At 38.4% G+C, this 22578-nt stretch overlaps 1 protein-coding gene across 1 annotated transcript in view; it reads right to left on the bottom strand.

Annotated features, from left to right (window-relative positions):
- Window positions 1–22578, bottom strand: part of LOC149065646 (glycine receptor subunit alpha-2-like) — a 56135-nt gene that overhangs the window by 22312 nt on the left and 11245 nt on the right. Inside the window, exons 2-5 of the mRNA XM_089253840.1 lie at window positions 5973–6052; window positions 5470–5546; window positions 3602–3828; window positions 1946–2028 (exon numbers count right to left, since the gene is read on the bottom strand). Of these exons, the coding sequence (XP_089109966.1) occupies window positions 1946–2028; window positions 3602–3828; window positions 5470–5546; window positions 5973–6052 (467 nt within the window). The remainder of the gene's footprint in view (window positions 1–1945; window positions 2029–3601; window positions 3829–5469; window positions 5547–5972; window positions 6053–22578) is intronic.

Here is a 22578-nt window from a genome sequence, read left to right as displayed (position 1 = left end):
CTGACGAAAACAAAGTAAGTGAATATCAAATATAGCTACTCATTGACGTGCAAGGATGTGGTGCACCCGAGAGGCAGGTTTTAAAAGGCGGTAGCGTAGGCTGTAGTTAAGACTCCACATTTTTTAAAAATTAATTTCACACAGTGGCATCACGATTTTGAGTCCTCGACAACGGAGATGTTGAACAAACTTGAGGGAATAAATAGACAGGGCCTATGACCGCAATACCAAAAACAAGAATGTAAGCTATCAGGGTCGCCTCGAGACAAAACCTGTATTTGGAATCTCGGATTTCGACTCCTGTCTATTCTCCACATAGCCCCTACATCCTGCGTCAGGGCCCCTAGACTGGAATCTTTCGCGGGCCTCAAACCAGATTTTAAAGTAGGGACCCTTCTACAGTTAATTTAAAGGGTGGGAAAAATTATAAGGATAGAGTCCCGGGCCCCCCCCCCCGGCTGGATCCCTATCAGCCCTACCCTTGTAGGTCATGCTTCTCCCTCCCTCATAACTTATCCGAGCAATTCCTAACAAAAAACTTGAAAAAAAATTCCCTTTCATCTCGGATTTAGCGATTCTCCAGAACGGACAGAAATAATTTTCTTTCACCAATGAATTTTTTTCACCCATTCACCATGGACTTAGCACCCTTCTCGAGTGGTACCCCGTGTGGCCTTAATGGGTCGCATGGCCCAAGAACCGCCCTGTACTCTATGAAAAGAGGTAAGTGTGCATTTTGGTTCCCTCACCCAGTATTTTTTCCAGAATGGTCCGGAAGCAAAGGAAAAATTCGGCTTCTCAGTTGCCTAGTCCATGGAATACCAGAAACACATTTGAAATAAATTTCTTAATAAAAAATAATCTTGTGTTTACAAGGTAAGTGATGATGGCTATCCAAATTAAGTGTTGTTTTAAGGATTAAATTACCTGTTATCAGACAAAGTATGGAGGGGCCATGCATGGAGGCATGGCCTTGTAATTCGTTGTTAATCTAAATCAGTGTTTCTCAAAGTGGGCAATATCGTCCAAGGGGGCGATAGAACCTACTGATTTAACATAGGATCCTATGGGTTTATTTGAGTTGGGGGGCGATGAGAGGAAAAAATTTCTGATGAAGGGGACGATAGAATGAAAAGTTTGGGAGACTATGGTTTAAACTATCTAAAAATTACCTTAAATCTCGGTATTTATTATTTACTTTTTTCTAGCATAAGATTAAACACAAAATTTATTATAAAAGTGGGCCAAAGTAACCTATGTGTGTGTGTTTTTACGGTACTTGATTTCAAATTACATTAAAATATTACCGATACAACTATATAGTGTTGTATATGTATTCATGTATATATACTGTTTTTGGTTTTTATAATTGCATTTTTAATTGGATTGCTGTATTTTAGAAATATGACATCTATATTTGTTATGGGCATTTTTTTCTCAGCCACCGCGTTGGGCATTTTGCCTGTTGTGGCCTTGTATTTGTAATTACATGACATGTGGTGTATTCATATGATTTTGATGAAGAAATATTGTTTCAATTCTTTAGGAATAAATTAATATCTATATGTTACTTTTTTTATGTGTATTTGCATCGATCAATTTTCATGTTACAAATATTTTTAAGTACATTTCTCTTAATTTTTCACCAATACGCCTATCTCGCTTATGCGTGTTTTTTCCTTGTTCCCTTGCACCGACGTGAGAGATCATTGCAAGTATGTGATAACCAGTTGATTGAGTCCGCTTCAGTTCTCCAATCAATGACATAACACTTGGATTTTTCTCACGCTTATCAATTTGCTCCTCTACAATTGACCTAGAACATTTTTATCGTGCAATATCGTCGTTAGTTTTTTATTCTTTGTTTTGCCTCTAAATCGATTCCATAATTTGGATTCATCGCAATGGAAAAACTCATATTTGCAATGAAGAAAGGAAAACTCACGTGCAATGATTTCTATCCCACAGTTTTGGGTGTCATGAGGAAACTTTTCTAAATTCATGTTACAACTAAGAACCAACGTAATTCTGAAACAAAAAAGAATGCATGAATTTAAAAAAAATGAATGAAAACCTTAAATTTTGATATAACAAGAATAATCCGTCAGACAAACTGCTTCGGTGAGCTTTATTCATTAGTAATATATTATGCAGTAATACCCCAACTTACGCTACCCCGAGTTGCACAATTTCGGAGGTACCCGATTTTCTGTGCAAAATTAACATTCCTGAAATTCAATCATAATCACGAGATTATTGCTGCGACAATAGAGATTATTAACTGATAATCAAGTAAAGAATTGTTTTATTCCCCATAAGAACGCGATATGTGATAAAACTACATTAATTTTTGAGCAGATAAATTATATAAAGATGAAAACTTTGCGGGGATTTAAGAAATGGAATCCCAAGGCTTGTTTAGTATCTGCCATTTTCATAAAGAAGGTCATAATTTCATACCTGAGGTCCAAAACCAGTTCAAAAAAATTGTTTGATGTGATGCTATTTGATGACAATGCACCTTGTGTGTAATTTTCAATTAATTTCAACTCATGACTACAACTCGTTTTCTTCCCTCCAAACACAAGAAACTCTCATTTCTTTCGAGGGGTCAAGGTGTTATCAAAATATTCAATTTGTTTAACACAGTGGTTCTCAATCTTTGGTAAAGCATAAACAGGTAAACAAAAATCAATATCTCTAGCTCACCGTGACACCCCTGACAAAGGTTGGTGACGCCTCTGGGACCCACGACACACACTTCGAAAAACACTGGTTTAACTGATAATTTTCATTTGTATAGGTTTTAAGGGACAGGCAGCAGTCTTTTTTTACCGGACCGGATTGCAGTCATAACGCAAGTTAGATTTTATGAAGTCGTAGAAGAGCACTATAGCATTATAGTCATAATAAGAAAGAAAAAAGACAGGTGCTCTTCCGAAAATTTGGTTCCAATTAACTAATATTTATATAGGGTATTTATATGGAAAATTATACCCCGACTTATGCGAATTCGACTTACGCAGTTATCGTCGATCCCACCTATCGTGTAACTTTGGGTATTGATGTATAATTTTTCGAAATTGTAGATAAATATTATTTTAAGATTTATCATATTATCTTCACCCCTTTTCCAATACTGTAAATACTTATTAAATTAAAACATCAACACACTCCAATACTAACATGTAAGAAGATGTTGAATAGAATTCAACGTCATAAACTGTACATTAAAATAATACTTATTTACCGTATTGAGGAATTTTACTCGTATTAACGATGCAACTTAGAAAGATTATAAGGAGTATATATATATTATATAGAAAGATTGTCAGGGCTGGTCAAATCGCAAAAAAATTTTAACAGAAGAAAAATGTCCAAAATAATTCTTCTTTTGACCTTTTCAGGGCATAGTGACCCTCTTTCACGTTGGCAGATAAGCTACTTTAAATTCTAAACATTTTGTGCTGCTCTCGGCCTGCAATTTAGTAACTACACAAAGAAAATGTTAGGTGCCAATACTAATTTTTTAGTTGCCATGGTGACCTGGCACCTGTTATAGAGTCCAGCCCTGTTATAGAGAGAATAATTTTTTTCCTACCTAGCGGAAAATCCAATGCGATTGTTTTCATCCAACCAGTAATAAACGCTCGGTAACAGCCATTGTTGAAGTTTAACATCCATGGCATTTTTGAACCACAAACGAGGTGTCCATATGCTGTATCGCCATTCTGAATCAAGAACAACGTGATTGCTATCAATACTAGCAGGGTATTTAAGACGATTATCTCTCCAGTACTCTCTTATAAATGCATCCATTTTGAAAGACTGAAATTAGAGAGTTACAAATATTTTGTAAAAAACAGAAATAAGAAATTTGACGATAATGATCATTCATTAAAATGAAAGGAATGCGTTGGTTTTTTTCTTCTCCTCCCTTCACGTATACAGCAATGTTTCTCAACCTTTTTCAAAAAACAAGGACCAGTAAAATGTCCGAAAAAATTTGACGAACCCCTTGTGTGTCCGGTATTACTGAACATCCCTATAATTGTCGTTGTTCCGTTTTTTCCACGATACTTATTTGAATTTTCAATAAATACTAAAGTCATGAATACACACACAGCATTTTCGAAATATAAATTATATTATGATAATTAGGGCAAAAATTATAAATATTCATCTCCCATATTTGTCAGTTTTAACGTTTCATCCGCATTTTTTGTTTGTTTTTGATGACAATTGGCGATGTCCAGTATTTTACGGATTATTATTTAAGAGAGAGATATCCCTTATTTTTATTATTTTATCCCTTATATTATTATATTATTATCAAGGAATAAATTGCAAATTTCGGCAAAATTTAGTGATATCCCGTATTTAGGATAGCAATTTCTTACCTTCTTCTCGATGGTGTATGGTGAACTTGAGTATGAAGGTATAATTTTATTTGAACCCATTACGTCATCGTCATAACCCATCGTTACGGATATTACTAATATCAATTACAACGTGTAAAAAATTTAATTCTCGTTATGGGACTAAAACAAATATGCGAAAATATTTCATTTGAAAAAAATACATCGAAACATTCCGTCCGAGAAGAAAAGCAGTATTGAGCACAGTGAGCTATGAAATTTCAATTAGAGTGGCATATTTTTTTTTTCAAATTTGTCTTCAAATATTCTTGCTCGGTTCTTTCCATGCTTCATGCTCTCTTCATGGTTTGAATTCAAAAAATAATGAAATAAAATAAATAAAAAATTATAAATCGAATTAAAAATAAACATATAGAGTATAATAAAATATATAAATGGTATAAAATAATACCTATATGTGAGTTTTTCAAATAATTTAATCAATTTTTCTATTTCATTTCTGTATATCCTCTAAACATGGAGATTTTCAAGCTGATACAAACCTGATTCATCGAAAGACTGGTTATTTGTGGAGATGAAGATTACAAAGGCACCGTGGTGCCTTTCAAAATATATATACTCTCCAAGGTTGAAATATTCTATCTGCTTCCATAGCTTAGATGGTAGAGCACTCGTCCGGCAAGCGAGAGACCGGGGTTCCAGTCCCCGAGGGGGCAGTGATGAATTTTCTTCCTTGTAATCTTCATCTCCACAAATAACCAATCTTTCGTTGAATCTTGTATTGACAAGTGGAGAGGACGTTTATATATGATACAAACCTGCCATCAAAACTATAAGTCGTCGAACAACGGTGCTTTTCATTTTTAATGCATCGAAGAATAATGTAAAAGAAGAATAATAAAAATAATGTAAAAATAAATAAGCCTCTAATAATGTAAAATTTTTTGTGAATAACTTTTCGGAGCAAGATATATACATTTCACCAATTGGAAGTTTTGGTATGCAGGGTCCCCATAAAATGTTATGTCTCATTTTTTTTACTCACATTATTTGAAATAAAAACTTAGTATCTCCAAAGAAAAATTCTAACCATTTCTATTTCATTTATATTGCTCATTTGCAGGACGTAGAGATGAACAGTAACATTGACTGGATCTAACTTTGTGCCTAAAAATAAAAATAAAACTATTTTGAGTAAATTTTAATAGAAGTAAACGTTGAAAGTAAAACATACGCAAAAAAAGTACGGTTCACGACTTGTAATCACTTTTTTCTTTCATTAATGGATAAAACCATTGTTACACCATGTCACAATTAATGCCCAAATGAAGCTTATAATCAGAAGTAATCTGTTGCTTTTGATTCCGCAAATTTGAAAGAAAAATTTATCTTTATTTACATAACTACACAAAAAAATTATTCGTTTATAACAACAACTCTATATAGTTTTACTACTTTATCAAAAATTCACAAACTTTTTTTAAATTCATATTTCCACATTTCTTATGATACTAAAAATACATCTCTGCTATTATGGTATTATACTAATTATTTATGCTCATGATACAGTACTTAAATTGGTTATAAACTTACCGTTCAGTAATTTCGGTGGTTTTAGCTTGTTGTATTGAGTGGGCAAGATATCCTCTATAGTTGGTGGAGCATGGCAATTGCTGTATGAATATGGAAAAATAAATATCATGAATTTTAGCATCACTATGTAATTCTCTTGAATAGAATTTAGTTCCATAATTTTCTTAATGTTTCACATGTTCACGAATTTTTTTGCCATGCTAAAAACAGCACTGACGTAAGGCGGAGAATTGACCACCATACCCATAAAACTGTTCAATCAAAATATGATCACGAAATACGAGTTCACTCTCTCTCTCATTCTAAGCATCTCAATAACTCTCAAATCCACCAAAAAAAATCCATCCAAAAAAAAAAAGTAAAAAAACGCGTTATTTTTCTTTCTACAGGAACATTTTCCGCATGCTATCACGTTTTGCTTTATATTTTCCTATCATATACTCCTTTCCTTTGCGTGACCATACTTAACTAAAAGTTCATGTAGACACTTTCCCGGCTATTGAACATGGCGTGATCAATGGCGTCCATAAATTGATCATCTAAGTTTCGCCTCAACGTACAGAAAAATTTTCATTGACGTTTTTGTTTCATTGCTTTACTTATTTTTAATCCTTTGAAAGATTTCCTAAATGGGATATCGATAACTGTTTCCATTGGCTATAGCCACTCTAAAAGCTGCGCAAGACACCGAGGGTATATCAATAAATTAATAATGCATGACTTCATGAGCAACATTGATGGAATACTCAAAAAAGAAAGAAAATGAAATCGAGATAAAGTGATTCATTTCCACAACAACCACTTATAGACAGTTTTTTTTCTAATTTGATTCTCTCCTCTAATTGATAACATATTTTTAAATAGAATATACTACTATAGTACTGATCATTTGTGTCGTAAACCATCTGGGGAGAGAGAGGTAAAATTAAATTTTGATCATATTCTCATTGTGGCATTCAAGGTACATGTATTCATGCCCTCTCCATACTCCCTAGGCCGGGATCTTAGCTGGGGTCCTTTGGCTAGATTTTTCCCGGGCTGTATTAATCATATTGTGTACACGTTATTTAAGGAATATTAATTAAATTTTATATTTTTTTATTCTACAAAAAAACAAAATGTCTTTGAGAAGACACGGTGTAGTATATGAAATTCTTTTACATAAAAAAGAAATATTTCGAAAACATTTCTTTTATTTAGCACCTAAAATTTATAATACATTACCTCATGATTTTTCAATTAACACTTCATACTGTTTGTTCGAAAGAGAATTGGACTCAATATATATTAACCATTTCAAATACTGAAGTTTATTTTTAAAAGAACGCAAATATTCTTTCTTGGCGTTGTCACTTACAATGATGTTTTCATCTGCCCCATTTTCCCATTTTGTGTAACACATGTTCCCATTTGTCGCTTCAGTTCTATCTGATTATATTTCCACTAAGATATTTTTCATTTCTTTTCGACGTGAGTACGTCTTTTAAATCATCTGACGATACTGGGAGCATTCCCAAAAAGGGGCATGACGAAATACTTTAACCGTTCCTATCTCAGGAAGTATGCAAAGCAAATAAAAACAATGGTATCATCAGATGCAAATTGCAAAGGTGCAACAAGCTGTTTTCTGTTTTATCTCAGAAAGTATGCAACGCACGTCAAAAGCAATTGTATCGTCAGATGCACGTGGCAAAGAGAAATCCAATGAAATCACTCTGGTTTCAATATATCTTTCCGTCTTGGCACCAGGGCCGCGGCTCTGATTCGTAACAAATTGTTTTACGCTGTATCTCGAGCAGCTCACAACGAAAATAGGCAACATTGGTATCGTTTCTTTGCTATTCCAATCATAAAACCCTACCACGCGATTTAAGGCACAAAAAACGTATTCACATCAAATCTTCCGACTGTATCTCCGACACAGCCTATCCCATTTTTTTTAAACAATAGCTTCCAGAGGATCCTCTAAGAAGACGGAAATGCAAATTACATGGAAGTTTTAAAATTAAGGGTTTCCTAACTTACGCATTTTATGAACTACGGATACAGATTTCTAAAACTTTCTTCTTGTTTTTAGCACACGTGTATATGTGCTGACAAATCTCACTTCTCTTAATGAAAGATTGAGCCAAGAGAAAATACATTGAAATACAAAGACATGGAGTTTCAGTGAGACAACGTTTTCACTGTAAAACTCTTACAAGACAAAAGATAAATGAAAATGTATTGATTTAGTATAGTAAAATGGGGATTTTTTCTTCTTCGAGGTATGAAGTTTTTCTAGAGACAGAGCTTATACTGTATATCAGGGGTGGCCAACAGCTGTCCCATGAGGTGATTTTGTGCGGTCCCGTGAGTATGTGAAATCGCTGTGCATTAAATTGATTTTCTTTCAACAGCACACCTGATCAACACACTATTTCCGTTCATTATTTCTAGTAACCATAGTAATTAGCTATGTTCTCATCACACTGCGTTTTAGTACATACGAATTACTTTTAAATTTTTTTAAGGGCATTTTTACCCCATTGCTTTCCTTCTCCTCGTTGAGCAAGTTGCCTCAGCGTTTTTTGTGGCCTCTGTAACGAAACGTTTCGAAGTGAATGACAACCCAATCACACTTAGAAATTACAACCAACTAAGCTACCCAGACGCTAATAATTCCAAAGAGCAAAAATGTGTCGAATGGGATGGTCGGGATTTTATTATTGCCGTTGAGTGAGTACAAGAGAGTTTCACACCCAGACCCATTGGCTTACGCAAAGGGGGGGGGGGAGTTGAGGTTCTAATTTCTGAAAAAAAAACAATGCAATGCACCTTCGTCCTCCTGCGTACGTGCTTTAGTCCCGTATATACAGGACGACCAGCAACTTTCAGCCCCTCCAATGTTTTCTTCATGTCGGTGCCTCTAGTTCATGAATAAGCTATTTAATGAAGCCCAAGATAAAATTTTAATGACTAAATTGTGTGTGTGTGCCCGTTTTTCATCATATTACTTATGGCGGACACAAATCTGCAAAAATTTTTCTGGGTCTTGTTACTGGCGCGGCTTTATAGATGAAGTATCCCTGGTACGGCCCATGACGCTGCAGCTGACCGTTATGTTGGCCCCTGAGCAGTGAGATGCTAGCCATCCCTGCTATATATCTGTGGTCAGATGGCAAAACGTCACAAGTCACTTGTCAAAAAATTGATATGTTCGCATTCTAGAGTCTTACTCGTCAAAATTTTGGAAGGCGAAAAAATTTCGTCCATCTCTTTTGGTTTATGAGGAACCATCGGAGGCAAATTGCAATAAGTCGAAAAGCTACAGTATCACATTTTGGCAAAATATTGTTGACAAATTTGTCCTCGTGAAATTTTGAAAAAGTGACGCCATTACATTTCGCCATCTGAGCACAGTTATTATGGCCAGGGCCTTAACTAGGATTTTTTTTGGGGGGGGGGCATCATTTTGCCACCCCCCTTAATATAAAATTCGATTATTTTACATAACGTTGTTTTTCTTCCCACCTAAAATTTTCCACCCCTAAATTTAGCCAGCTCGGGCAGTCCCCCCCCCCCCGCCCCAAGTTTCTGCCCTGATCATGGCCTCAACCAAAAACGGCCCCGTGACATTACTTTTTTCTCACGTTAAAATTCATTATAGTGGAAGGTCCATAAAAGATCCTAGCCTGGAAAGCTTCTGATGTATGTGGGGGTCATGCTTTATATAGTTACAAACAGAGGCAGATTTATGATTTCGTCGCCCTTCTCCCACTCTAGTCTAATTTTCTTCACTACTCTCATTCCTCGAATTTGTCACCATGAGTTATATCACGCTAAGCCCCCCCCCCCCCCCGTCATTATGCTGCTGTTTCTATATCATTATTTTCATCGCTCACATAATTTTACACTCCCTATACTTAGGCACTCTCTACGTAACTCTTTTGATCAGTCACTGACCTAATCTCCTCGTTCTATGTATAAATCACTTTTTTGGTCACTTCCATGCTTACGCTCACTCCCATGGTTAGGCCTAGATCCCACTGCGTCGCGGAAACACTTGAGGGGAATCGAAAATATATAGGTTTATACTGTAAGCACACCAATCTTTCAATCCGTGTGAATTTCAGTCGGTTCTCATTTTTGTGAGGCCCCCGGGCCGTGTCCGCGTGGGCCCATGCATTAAGACAGCGATGGTGAAAAGACAAAAAGTAAGAATTGCCCTGGAGCCCTGTTAGCTTCTTTGGAGGGGGGACATGACTTGACCGCAAATTTACCAGTGCGTTTCCTTTCATGCATACATGTAGAGTCAAGCTTGATTATGACCGTCTTCATGAAATTATGTTATTGTTTCGCTCGTTGAAACTGAGATAGAAATAGGGTCGTCTTAATACATGAGCTGGGCCTTAAATAAGGGAGTCTCATGTTAAATAGAAGTGAAAAAAAAACAACTATAAATAAGATTCGGAATCAGGGCCGCAACTAGAGGAGAGCAGGCTGGTTTGATGCCTCGGGCGCTAGACATGAAGGAACACCTTTCACCTTTTAACTGCTTCATACCGTACCGTGCACCACCCAAGCTCTATCGACCATTGTCAATTTCAGCCTTTGCCCCGAATGACGGGGATGGGCGGTGTTGGGTGCTTTAGTATGCATATATGAATAATACATGGATATAAAAAACATATATTTAAAAAAAAAAAAAAAATGCATACAGATTAAAAAAAATTATGATGAAAAATTTCTATACATCGTACAAAATTTATGTCCATGGCTTTGTAGCTCTAGTGAGCCCTTTGTCGTTTTCTGTGGCCAGGCGCCAGGTCCTGGACCACGTCTTCTCTTCTAGGTTTCGTGGCTTGGGTTATCTCTACCGCCGTATAAATTTCTAATTGAGGTTGCTGAGGAATTTGGCAAGAGGAAAATTCAAGGAACAGAACGGTGAAGTTCCATTTGGCACAAAATAATTGTTTGATTGGCTCGCTCAAACTGATAACAGTAAAAAATATCGATTAAAAAATTATTTTTTCTGCTTATAAAATTTGTTCATTTGCGTAAGGAATTTTTTTTTAGTTTCGATGTCTTTCCTTAATTCTGAACTAATTTCAAACGTCAAATATTGTATTAACATTTAAATCATTTTACCACTTTAAAACTTTCGTATTATCTAACACTTTGCGGAAACTAATCACCCCGCTAACTTGACACAGCTTCGATTTGGTGCTAAATAATTTATCCAACCCCTGGATGTCACGTGACACTTTACAGAAAAAAAAACAATGGGTGTTCACTACGCAATTTCTTATCTCGCAGCAGATCGACAAGCGGCGAAAAACTTTGGTGGGATCTCTCTCTAGGCAGGGCCGGACTTGTGGGGGTGCAAAAGCCACGGTCACATCGGGCAGCAACATTTCAAGGCCATAACTTTTCCAAAAGAAACCCTTTCCTTTCTCAGCAGATATTTTGAAAAATTTTGATTAAAATTTAATTTTTTCCCCATTAAACTATTATTGATTGTGAAAGGAGGCTTTTCAGTTTAAAGCCCCTATAATATCATTTTTAGTGTTATTAGGTATGACAATAGCTAATTTAAAAAAGAAAAATAGTGTATGCTATGCTTAGGTGGTCATATTCTTTACATCTGAAAAAAGTCTGGTCTTTCTCTCTGCCGTTAAAAAATAACAGGGCTACATTAACCAAGAAAAAAAACATGCTTAGGACATCAAACGAAAAGGGACACCACAAAAGAAATATAGTAATTTTTTTCCCTTGAAAACCTCCTATCTCGTTCGAGTTACCATCTGGTCTGGAGGTATCAATAGTGCGCAGAAGGAGAATGTTTGTAGTTTTATACCACGGTGCTTCGACTATTCATGTTCTATAATAGCCTGTAGCATGGACGACTGCCCTGGTGCGAGCAACTGTTGTTCGAAGTGTTAAATGCATACCTTTTTACTCTGGGAACCTCTGAACTATCATGTCACGGTGTTTTCCTAGGGAGGATTGAGAACTTCAAAACATTCATTCATAAATAGAAATAAATTACCTTTTGGGTTAGATAATACAATTGAACGACCGACGTTAGTTGAACCAAAAATTGCGAAACCCGTGGTTCTTTTGCAATTTTGGGTTCAACTAATGTCGGTCATTCAATTTTATTATTCATTCATAAACACCACCATCTGAATCATTCTCTCATATATTCCGGAAGACGGATATATACAGTAGTATATAAATTCTAGGGCTGTTGAATAGTCTTTACTTGTAAATTAAGAGAAGACCCTTTAATTGCTTCATTATGAGGACTTGAAGGAATCGACTAGGAGTAGAGGCTTAAAGTCCAATCCGCAGCTTCCCGTGGTGCAGCCTGTAAGTAACCATGTTTAACACGTGGTGAACGGACGCGGATGGGCCTCCTCCAACCCGCACTTTACAGCGTGGAGGATTATGGCCAAAAACCCTCTAAAAGAAATATGAACTCTGTCAATAAACTAAGACCCTCAGTCCCCAGCAGTCTGTGTCCCTGGTTACGGCAGCAACCAGCAAGACATGAAGACAGAGGGTGCTAAGGATCTCTGGGTTGGACCAGGCCAGTGGCGTCGGAGCCGGGGGTGCTGTGGGTGCTCGAGCACCCACGGAAGTTTGTAGAAAGGGTCCGAGCACCCACAGAATTGATTCAAAAATCGAAATTTCCTACATGAATCTCAAGACGGGCACCCACAGGTTCGAAACACTTCCGACGCCCCTGGACCAGGCTGTCATAATATGATGACCTTGGCCACGTATAACGGACGATCTCTTTCTTCAGAAAATCGTTTGCAGGAGTTGGAAGAAGAACTGGAAATAATAAATTGGGACATCTTAGGCATCTGTGAAATAAGAAGAAAGGAGAGGAGAAAATCGAACTTGCCAGTGGACATGTATTTTACTACAGAGGAACAGATAATGGAAGAACCAGTGGAGTAGGATTTCTCATTCATAAAAAGTGGAAAAATCACATCGTTGAGTTAGATAGTACATCTGATAGAGTTGCAAAGCTGGTCATACAAATATCAAGCAGATACAGGATACAGATTATACAAGTCTATGCACCAACAACAAGCTATTCTGAGAAAGAAGTAGAAGACTTTTATGAAGAATTAGATGAGCTGCATAGTAAAGGAAACCATCATATCAAAATTGCAGCTCCGATAGTTTATTCTTTGATAAGACAATGTGTTTGCCTACTATTAAATGAATTATATCTGAAGTTTAGGCTGACTGCAACTAGTGTTGTTAATATTCGACAACCTATATATTCCAGGGCGTCTTTGAATTTCGAATTTGAATATTCAGACTGCAATCTTGTATTTTATTTGTGACACGAAACTCTTGGTTTTAAACAAGTGATAACATTGAAAAGCTTATATGCAGTGAATCCCACGTATAGAATTTTCCAAAACTTGTCATAAAAAAAACGTTGTAGGAGGGAAAACGTTTTAAACGGGAAATGTCGATAAGTGTTAGTAAAAGTTGAGAGATTACGAAAATAAGTCGTACTAAGTGAGAAAAGTTTCCTAGTTGGAACGGTAAGCGGAATATGCTGTAGTAATTTTAAATTAATTTACATTTTCAAATACAGTTCTAACGTGTTTCAGAATGTCTTTATTTTTGTAAATTCCACATGCCCCCCCCCCCCCCATCTCGGATCAGGGTGACTAGGCTGAGATCTTTAGTGGGCCCCAAGCCAGACTTTTCACGGGACGTTCTGTGATGAATTTATTCCATGAAAAAAACAAAACATGTCCAAAGCTAACAATTTTAGAGCACTGAAGCGGCCTCCCAGTGCGGTTCTACATCACTCAAGTTACCCGCGGAACATTCCCAGATTACTTAAGTTATCCGTGACATAATTACGGATCACTTGAGTGATCCGGCTCGACGGACCATTTTTGCCGCTGTGGTGGTCGAGTGGTTATAGTGACGGACTCGCGATGCGAGGATCCGGGTTCGAACCCCACAGTGGTGGTCGGCTGAAGTTGGTTTTCTGTGGTTCCCAACTTCAAGGCGCAAATGCGAGCCGATCTCCCCGTTAAAAAGTCTCGCCACAGAGAGCAACAGTCCTACAACGGTAAATCATTCAACCATAACACTTCACTCATAGTTGGAAAAACTGGTGGCAGATGGCAGCACTACACATAACAAGCATTACTGAGAAACAAAAACTTCACGTCAGGTTTCACTACACGTACACGCACATTCCCGCATGTACATGGTGCATGTGTGGTGTAGCAGTAGTAGGTAGGGCCTCCAAAAAATGGCTCGGGGATCCATGATGTTCTTAAGTCAGCCATCTCGTTGGGCAATTTGCCTGTTGTGGCGTGGTATTTGTGATGTGTTGCACAGTTCCAGAGCACTTAAGCGGCCCGAACACATTTTCAGAGCACTTAAGCGGCCCGAACTCATTTTCAGAGCACTTAAGCAGCCCAGACGCGTAATTCCATACCGTACATAGGATTTTTAACATGGGATGTGCCTCATTGGCTAAGATCACTATTACGTCACTAAATCGTCACACCCGATCGTGACTTCGGTAAGACGCCTTCATGTGTATTAAGGAGTTCTAGACTTCGGAACTCGATGTAATGCGCATGCGCGACATATTTATTGGCGCGCGTTTTTCCGGCGACTGTTGGTTGGTACCAATATACTTCCTGGCAACGTTTAATACTACATATACCTAATTATAACCGCAATCGCCGTGTCTTCGGTGTAATGGTTAGTGTACAGGGTTGGTGTATTGAAGGTTGCGGGTTCAAATTTCAATGTAAACCCAATCGAATTCTTTTTTTTAATAGTGTTACCCGCGGTCTGTTTTTGGAATATCTTGTTTCAACTTACAAGTTTTGCCATATTTCCGGTTGTGGTGACAACATAGTTGATATTTTCAACGGCCGGAGGAGCAAAGCGACGTCCGAGCGCAGCACGGGTGGCGAAGCCGTTTGCGGGCCGCAGGCCCGCGCCGAACAAAGTTCCAGCTACAGGGGCATTTATTAATAAAGTAGTCGGAAGCATGTTTTTTTGAGTTGTGATATTATATTGTATATCATTATTATGATAATTATATTATGTTGCTGTAAAATTTTATATCTTTGTAATATATCGTGATCTTTAATGAATCCTGGTGTTTGGCGATAAGTTGCCAAACGTAACAGCCATAGCTCCGACTCGGTAATGATCGGCTCTTCGGCTAGTACGTCACGAGAAAGGTTCGGAGTTAGAATTTCCCTTGATCTTAAATGACGTCATTGTGATCTTCGCCAATGAGCGTATCCCATGTTAAAACCTATGTACATAATGGAATTGTGCAGCCCCGGACACATTTTTCTGAGCACTTGAAGGATTCGTGAAACATTTAGAGATCGCCGAAGTGGCTGTGGAAAGGATTTATCATTAGGGAGAATGTTAGTTCAGGTGCCCACAAACTAGCGAAAGATTTTTCTCGTTTTTGGCGCACCGAGTACGATGCCATTAAGACTATTTCACATTTTCATAAAAGGATGGTTGATGACGTAAGCATCATCCAACCCCCTCCCCCATTGTCATCAAAAGTCAGCTAATCGGAAAACCCCTTCCCCTATCGATGCTGACGTAACACTTGAATGACCCCATGCCTCTATACACGGACACCGTACATATCTGTTCGTGTTGCGCGAGCAATACCAGTCACTTGAATGGTATTGCTTAGCAACACCATTCAAATTCAGCCAATAGATAATTTCTAATTTAAAGTGCCCTTCCAAATATATGACTAAAATTTTTTTTAAATTCTAAATATGGACCCTAATTTATTTGGCATTAGCTTTGCTCCCAGTGGCGTAGCCGGGGGGGAGGAGTGATTCCTCCTCCAATTAAAATTTTGCCTACATTGGCGCCTATTCTCCTAAATGACGTTTTAGGAGAATAGGTGGAATATTAGGATCTTTAAAAAAAACTTGATGAAAAAAAATTTCCTTTTTCATTTTCTACCTTCATTGACAGAAATAATGAGAGAGAGAAAAAAAAATCTCAATTTTTTATATATGCGCCTCTTACAGTTTCACAGTGATTGGGTTTGCACTAGTCCTTTAAGAGAAGAAAAAAAGGAAGCGGAGGGTTTTCATTTCCTGCAATTTTTTTGAAAATTGCTCTCAAGCTCTTCATTTGGAAGCAGGTGCATATCAGCCTCTGTTCCAACCTTTATTAAAGGACAGAATCTTGCGCGCTTCTTGCTGTAACTGTTTCCCCCGCTATTGGTCGCTCTCGGTAGAGCTCCTAGAAATACCTTTCATAGGTGCCTCAGTTCTGAAGGGCATGGCCCCCACAAGGGGTGGGCTGACAAGGCTCCAGCCCTGGGACCCGGGATGATTGTGATCTTTTTTTTGTTTCTTCACGCTATAAATTCATCATGAAGGGGCCCGTGAAAGTCTGGTCGGGAGCCCGTAAAAGATCCCAGCCTAGGGGCCATGCTGAAGGGCCACAAAGAGCATTAACTAAGGTGCTTTCTGAAGAAATTAGGCACGGGAACCTATTGTGGAGAAACCGCTGAACCTATGAAGTAATGGCCAGGATTCAAGCTCCAAGAAGTATCACCTTTTCTTTGCGCACTTTAGGTAGAGCTTGAGTTGATCATTTTGATCATTTCTGTCGCACCACGGTCATTTTTCTGCACACGAGGGCTAATTAGACCGGGACCTACAATTTATTGCCGATTCCGAACGGCAGGCTTGTTTTTTTATACTCGTTGAGGGGTTGGTGCGATAACCCCTCGATGGGGGACTCCCTGCGGTAGCAATTTTTGCTGCGGTCAAGTCGCCGTTTTTTGTTGTACCCCTGTGTCAGGAAAGTTTTCTGACAAGGACGAACTGGGTATCGAACTCGCGACACCTCTAAACATCCTTTGGTACTTTAGGCGAGCATCTTATCGACCGGGCTACCACGCCCAGGTAGAGCTTGAGCTTCTAGAAATACCACCTTATGTATCAGAGACTAGGCTAGATTCAGAGCGCCTAGAAATACCACGTTATCTGCAGGTGCCTTCGCAAGAACCACTAGCTTGTGTATAGGGCAGTGTCAAAGACTAGGAAAAGGTAAGAAACTGCTCTGAGCTTTTGAGCCAAAAAAAAAACCAAAGATAAAACACAAAAGGGGTCCTGGAAGAGTTTTTCGTAAAGGTGGATGAAATAAAAAAACCTATAATCCTGGGTCAACAGCGCTCTGAAATGCAGAAAATGAGTGAGGAAGTTAGTCTTCTATATTTGTACCGTAATATATTGTACTATACGTTGATAATTCATAATTTTATGTTAAATGTGACTTTCTCATAGTCATTGTCTTTTTTTCATGGTGTAGTTTCTCTTTTGTTTGAACCACTGTTTGTCTCATCATTATGTATATGCAGTAGTGTGCTGAATCGAAGAAATTATTTTATGGAAAAAGTTATGAGAGAGAGACCGGTGTGTTTGTCAGCTCATGACACGTCCAATTAATCCAGCGTATCTTAAACTTTTGGCGTCCATGGCCCTCGACTTCATCATCGTTTACCCGCGGCTGCCCAGAATAACCTCATGCAGGGGTTCTCAAACTTTTTCCGCCCAAGGCAATGTTTGTCCGCGAGCTGCGCTGGCTCCCTAGAGTTTTTTTAAATATTTTCGAAAACCTTTGTCAACGTGACCACTCCGTAGTGTCTCTAAAAAAGGGGTTGGAGGCGTATCAGCGCGCCGTGGAGCACAGTTTGAGAAATCCCGGCCTAATTTAAAAAAAACCAATTCAAAGAACTGATAACCAGGCATCATTACACCAACGCGTTGCGACGCCCCTCAAAAAAAGTTTGCAATGAGCCACGAACGCGACGCACACTTTGAGAATTCGTTGAATATTTTCAAAATAAAATTGGTGTTCTACGCAGTGCCGTCTTACGAGCATCAAAGGGACTTTTCTGAGGCCCCATACCTGTTTAGCAATGCCTGTCCAACAGTTTAGTCCCGAAAATTTTAACTGGATCTCATCTTCACGAAGTCCCTTTTGCACTTGACGTACCTGAACAACGGGCCAAGAATTGCCCATATATTACGTGGAAAGTTTAAACGTAACTGTGTGTGTGTGTGTGTGTGTGTGTGTGAAGATACAGAAGTATACTATTTCAGAGGAAAAAGAAATCACATCAAAAATGTCCCATCGAAATGTTGAGTCTACTTTTAAAAGATTATCTAGTGTTTTTCAATTAGCACTTATCCGAGGGCTTATGATGCTTACTAATATGGACTTTGCGGTCTGCCGTTTGCCAGCACTTACCCGTAGGCCCTCTGGTCAAACCAAGCACTCCCTAGTCCAGGGGTTCTCAAACTGTGTACCGCCAACTTTTTTCTGGGGCGCCGCAGAGCAACCCGAAGGATTATCGAAGAGATTCTTTGTTAAACCGCTCTGGGAAGGCGGATAAGTGTTGATTAGGGTAATGGGGCGCCGTGGGTGGAAAAAGTTTTAGAACGCCTGCACTAGTCTGTATATACCGTTCACATCACTCGATAAATTTTCATTCTTCTCTGATTTGTTATAAAATACACCGCATGAATTTATTGCACTAGAAAGGAATAAACATATACTGTGCACAATACCTGCTTAAGTTTTTCAATTTCGAGTAGAACTCCCCCTTCAAACGGTTTCTCCAAAGGAAGCCGGTAGAACCGTAGACCATCAAACATAAAAAATTATTTCAATCGATTCATACACCTGCCACTTTCACTTCGATTCGGAAAATGAGCAGTGTCATTTCAAACATGCCCCATACATACTTAAATACATTATGGACACATACGACAATTTCCGACGCACACCAATTCGTTTGAAGCAGTGGTTCCCACACCTTTTTGGATTCATAGCATCCTCTGCTTGTACATCTGCAATCCAGTAGTATGTGATAGCCACTGTGCGATCGTGCAGGTATCATGATGAATTCATATCGCGATGTGATTCCATTTTGAACCCTATTAGCGGCAGAGTGCTGGAGAGAGAGTGAGTGTGTTTCTTTTTTCCTTTTTCCAATTTCGAAGTACGAATGCTAACCGATCTTTCGTTTGACAAGTGTTCCCGCAGAGAGCAGGTGGTATTTACATAACACCAAACTTCAGGCATCTGCCAGTTTTACTTCTCGAACACAAACCACGCATAACTATGACATCATAGATACATCATGATCACGCTTAATATAAGAAAGAACTTTCCGGCATTCACCAATTTGTTATAATTCTATAAGAGAAATGTCTTGGACGTACACGTACGATTGAGTAGCAGTAGTGTACATATATGCGCTTACCATAAGAGTGTAACATGATGAAAGCGATTAAATGGAAGCATGAAGATTTTTCTGTACTTTCATATCTTAAAATAATTTTACAGATAGAGAATATACAGGGCGTCCATAATTAAAAGACTATTTTAAAGTAGCCCATAGGCGAAACCAGTCAGAACTTCATGAAGTGATGGGAATTTGATTCGGGGGAAAAAATTAGTTGCACATGCCGCCACCAGAAGTAGTTTTATTAAGAAATGACACATTTAGGCAAACGTATACAATTGTTAAACACTTGTACAGTTGTTATTGCAACAAAACATGTTCCACATGATGGCCATCATTTTCAGATATCATGTGAAATCGCAAGATAGCATGTTACACACAGGGCCGGATTAAGATGTTTGAAGGCCCTAAGCACTTAACTGATTTTGGTGCCCCCATACGTATATTTTACACAATGTTGAATCTATCAATAAGGAAAAAACATTGAATGAAACTTGCAAGATAGAGATATGCATGTCTATTTTACAATTTTTTCTTTTTTTTTTGAATTGCCAAAATGCACGTTTTCGAACTTTTTTTTTAGATAAACCATACATTTTACTACATAGGGTGGCGTCTGTTAATTCGTCCTTCATCTCATCAACTATTTGTCGTAGAGGTATGGTTCAAATTTGAAGAATGCTATGTGTCTAAAATGTGTCCAGAAACTACTCTGTTTCAGTTTTGAGAATGAAAATACAGTGTGTCACAAAATAGAAAAATTTATTTTACATGGACACCCTGTCCTAAAAAAACCATTAGAAAGTTGTTGCAAATACAAAAATCTGTGAAAAGTTGGGAAGAACATGTAAAGTAAGGGACAAGCCTCTCTCCCTCATTTATGCTGTTCTTTCCAAAATTGTGTCCTATCAGGGGGTCTATTACGCTCACGTCGTTGTACAACGAGGTCGTTAGTGACGTCACGCCCTTAACGCAAATTCTCAACGAGCCCCATAACGCAAATCTCAACGACCAACATCAAAAACTTGATTTTTCTCAGCAACCCGCGGCATGTCGTTATCTATTTTACGAAAAACTCTCTGAGCCGAGAGTAGCGTTAGGTCTGAAAGGGATGGACCAATCAAATAATTTTCCCGCTGCTGATAATCATCATCATTATCAACGAGTGCTGCAGCACGTGCGTTATTCATAATAATAACCCACATGGAGGAAAGAATACAGAATTATTCTTTCCTCCATGTGGGTTATTATTATTGTATTTTTATTATTTTGTGCGCGTTTGTGTGTTGATTGTCCCTAATTTTCGTAAGCTACACATTTTTTTAATTCATCCGGATTCTTTTTATATTCGTCAAATATTGAGAAAGAGGTAGGCTATGCACTCACATGAAACTAGCACGAGAAATTTTCTAAATTATTACTATAAAAAATGATGTTCTATTGAAGTTCAATGATGTTCTATTGAAGTTCAATGATGTTCTATGGAAGTTCAATGATGTTATATGAATTTTCAAAACGACTAGTAAAAATATCACTATCATATATTCCCATGTTTTTACATATTTATCTACCGTCTTGATATTAAGACAAAATCAAGAACAAGTAACTTTTTATTTATATCATTAATTGGACAATTTTTTTAATTGTTTCACACAACATGAAAATGAAGTGCTACCAAATTTACACTGTTGTTGACATCTCTTTTATACTCCGATCAGAAAGTTCACTCAAGGATTAGAAAAAATTTATTTGTTGTTGATTAATAAAATTTACTTCGATCTTTTATAGTGTACTTACTTGGTGCGCAGAGTACTGTGTGTGTGTAAGGGTGTTTACTGCATTACACTTCTGTGTACTGTACAGAAAGTAGCAATACAATTATTTTGACATTATCAGTGATAAAGAGATCAGTGATCAGAGATATATATATATATATACTAGTATACTGAAGCCTACGGTGTCCAACCCCCCAACTCCTCCAATGGAGCTAACAACTCGTTACATCTTCTTTAATGATAAAGCAAAATATTCCTCAGGCACTGCAAATGCCTGCGAAATAGTTATTCATTGAAAGTTTCCCATTCTGATTTCGATAAGCAATGCACTGCCATCATAAATACAACAGAATACTCGATGCACCGCAATACATACGTGATACACCACGATAGGCAATACAGCACAATAAGTAATGCACCATTATATGCAATGCACCACCACATCAGCAATGCAGCAAATTAAGTAGTGATTCACTATATACGGTGTATCACAACACGCAAAGCACTACTATCGGCAATAAAGCACAATACTCAATCCACCACTATATGCAGTGCACCACAATACAGCACAATACTCAATCCACCACTATATGCAGTGCACCACAATACAGCACAAAACGCAATGTACCACCATCGGCAATGCAGCAATAAGCAATGCACCAACATCAGCAATACTGAAAAATAAATAGTGTACCATGATAAGGAATGCACCACAATACGCGATGCATCGCAATAGGCAAAGTACCATAATATGTACCACAATACACCGTAAGCACTGCGTTACAATAAGCAATACAGCACAATATACACTGAAGAGCCAAAAAAACTGGTTCACCTGCCTAATATCGTGTAGGGCCTCCGCGAGCCCGCAGAAGGGCCGCAACACGACGTGGCATGGACTCGACCAATGTCTGAAGTAGTGCTGGAGGTAATTGACACCATGAATCCTGCAGGGCTGTCCATAAATCCATAGGAGTAAGAGGGGGTGGAGATCTCTTCTGAACAGCACGTTGCAAGGCATCCCAGATATGTTCAATAATGTTCATGTCTGGGGATTTAGGTGGCCAGCGAAAGTGTCTAAAGTCAGAAGAGTGTTCCTGGAGCCACTTTGTAGCAATTCTGGACGTGTGGGGTGTCGCATTGTCCTGCTGAAATTGTCCAAATCCGTCGGAATGCACAATGGACATGAATGGGTGCAGGTGATCAGACAGGTTGCTTACGTACCTGTCACCTGTCAGAGTCGTATCTAGACGTATCAGGGGTCCCATATCACGCCAACTGCACACGCCCCATACCATCACAGAGCCTCCACCAGCTTGAACAGTCCCCTGTTGACATGTAGGGTCCATGGATTCATGAGGTTGTCTCCATACCCGTACACGTCCATCAGCTCGAAGCAATTGGAACCGAGACTCGTCAGACCAGGCAACGTGTTTCCAGTCCTCAACAGTCCAATGTCGGTGTTGTCGGGCCCAGGCGAGGCGTAAAGCTTTGTGTCGTGCAGTCATCAAGGGTACACGAGTGGGCCTTCGGC

Source organism: Pholcus phalangioides, unplaced genomic scaffold, assembly GCF_987345545.1.
Source record: "Pholcus phalangioides strain wild (caught in Gottingen) unplaced genomic scaffold, Ppha-v1.0 ptg000039l_1, whole genome shotgun sequence".
NCBI classification, from domain to species: Eukaryota; Metazoa; Arthropoda; class Arachnida; order Araneae; family Pholcidae; genus Pholcus; species Pholcus phalangioides.
The sequence above is the reverse complement of the archived record's forward strand: the minus strand, read 5'-3'. Positions and strand labels throughout refer to the sequence as shown.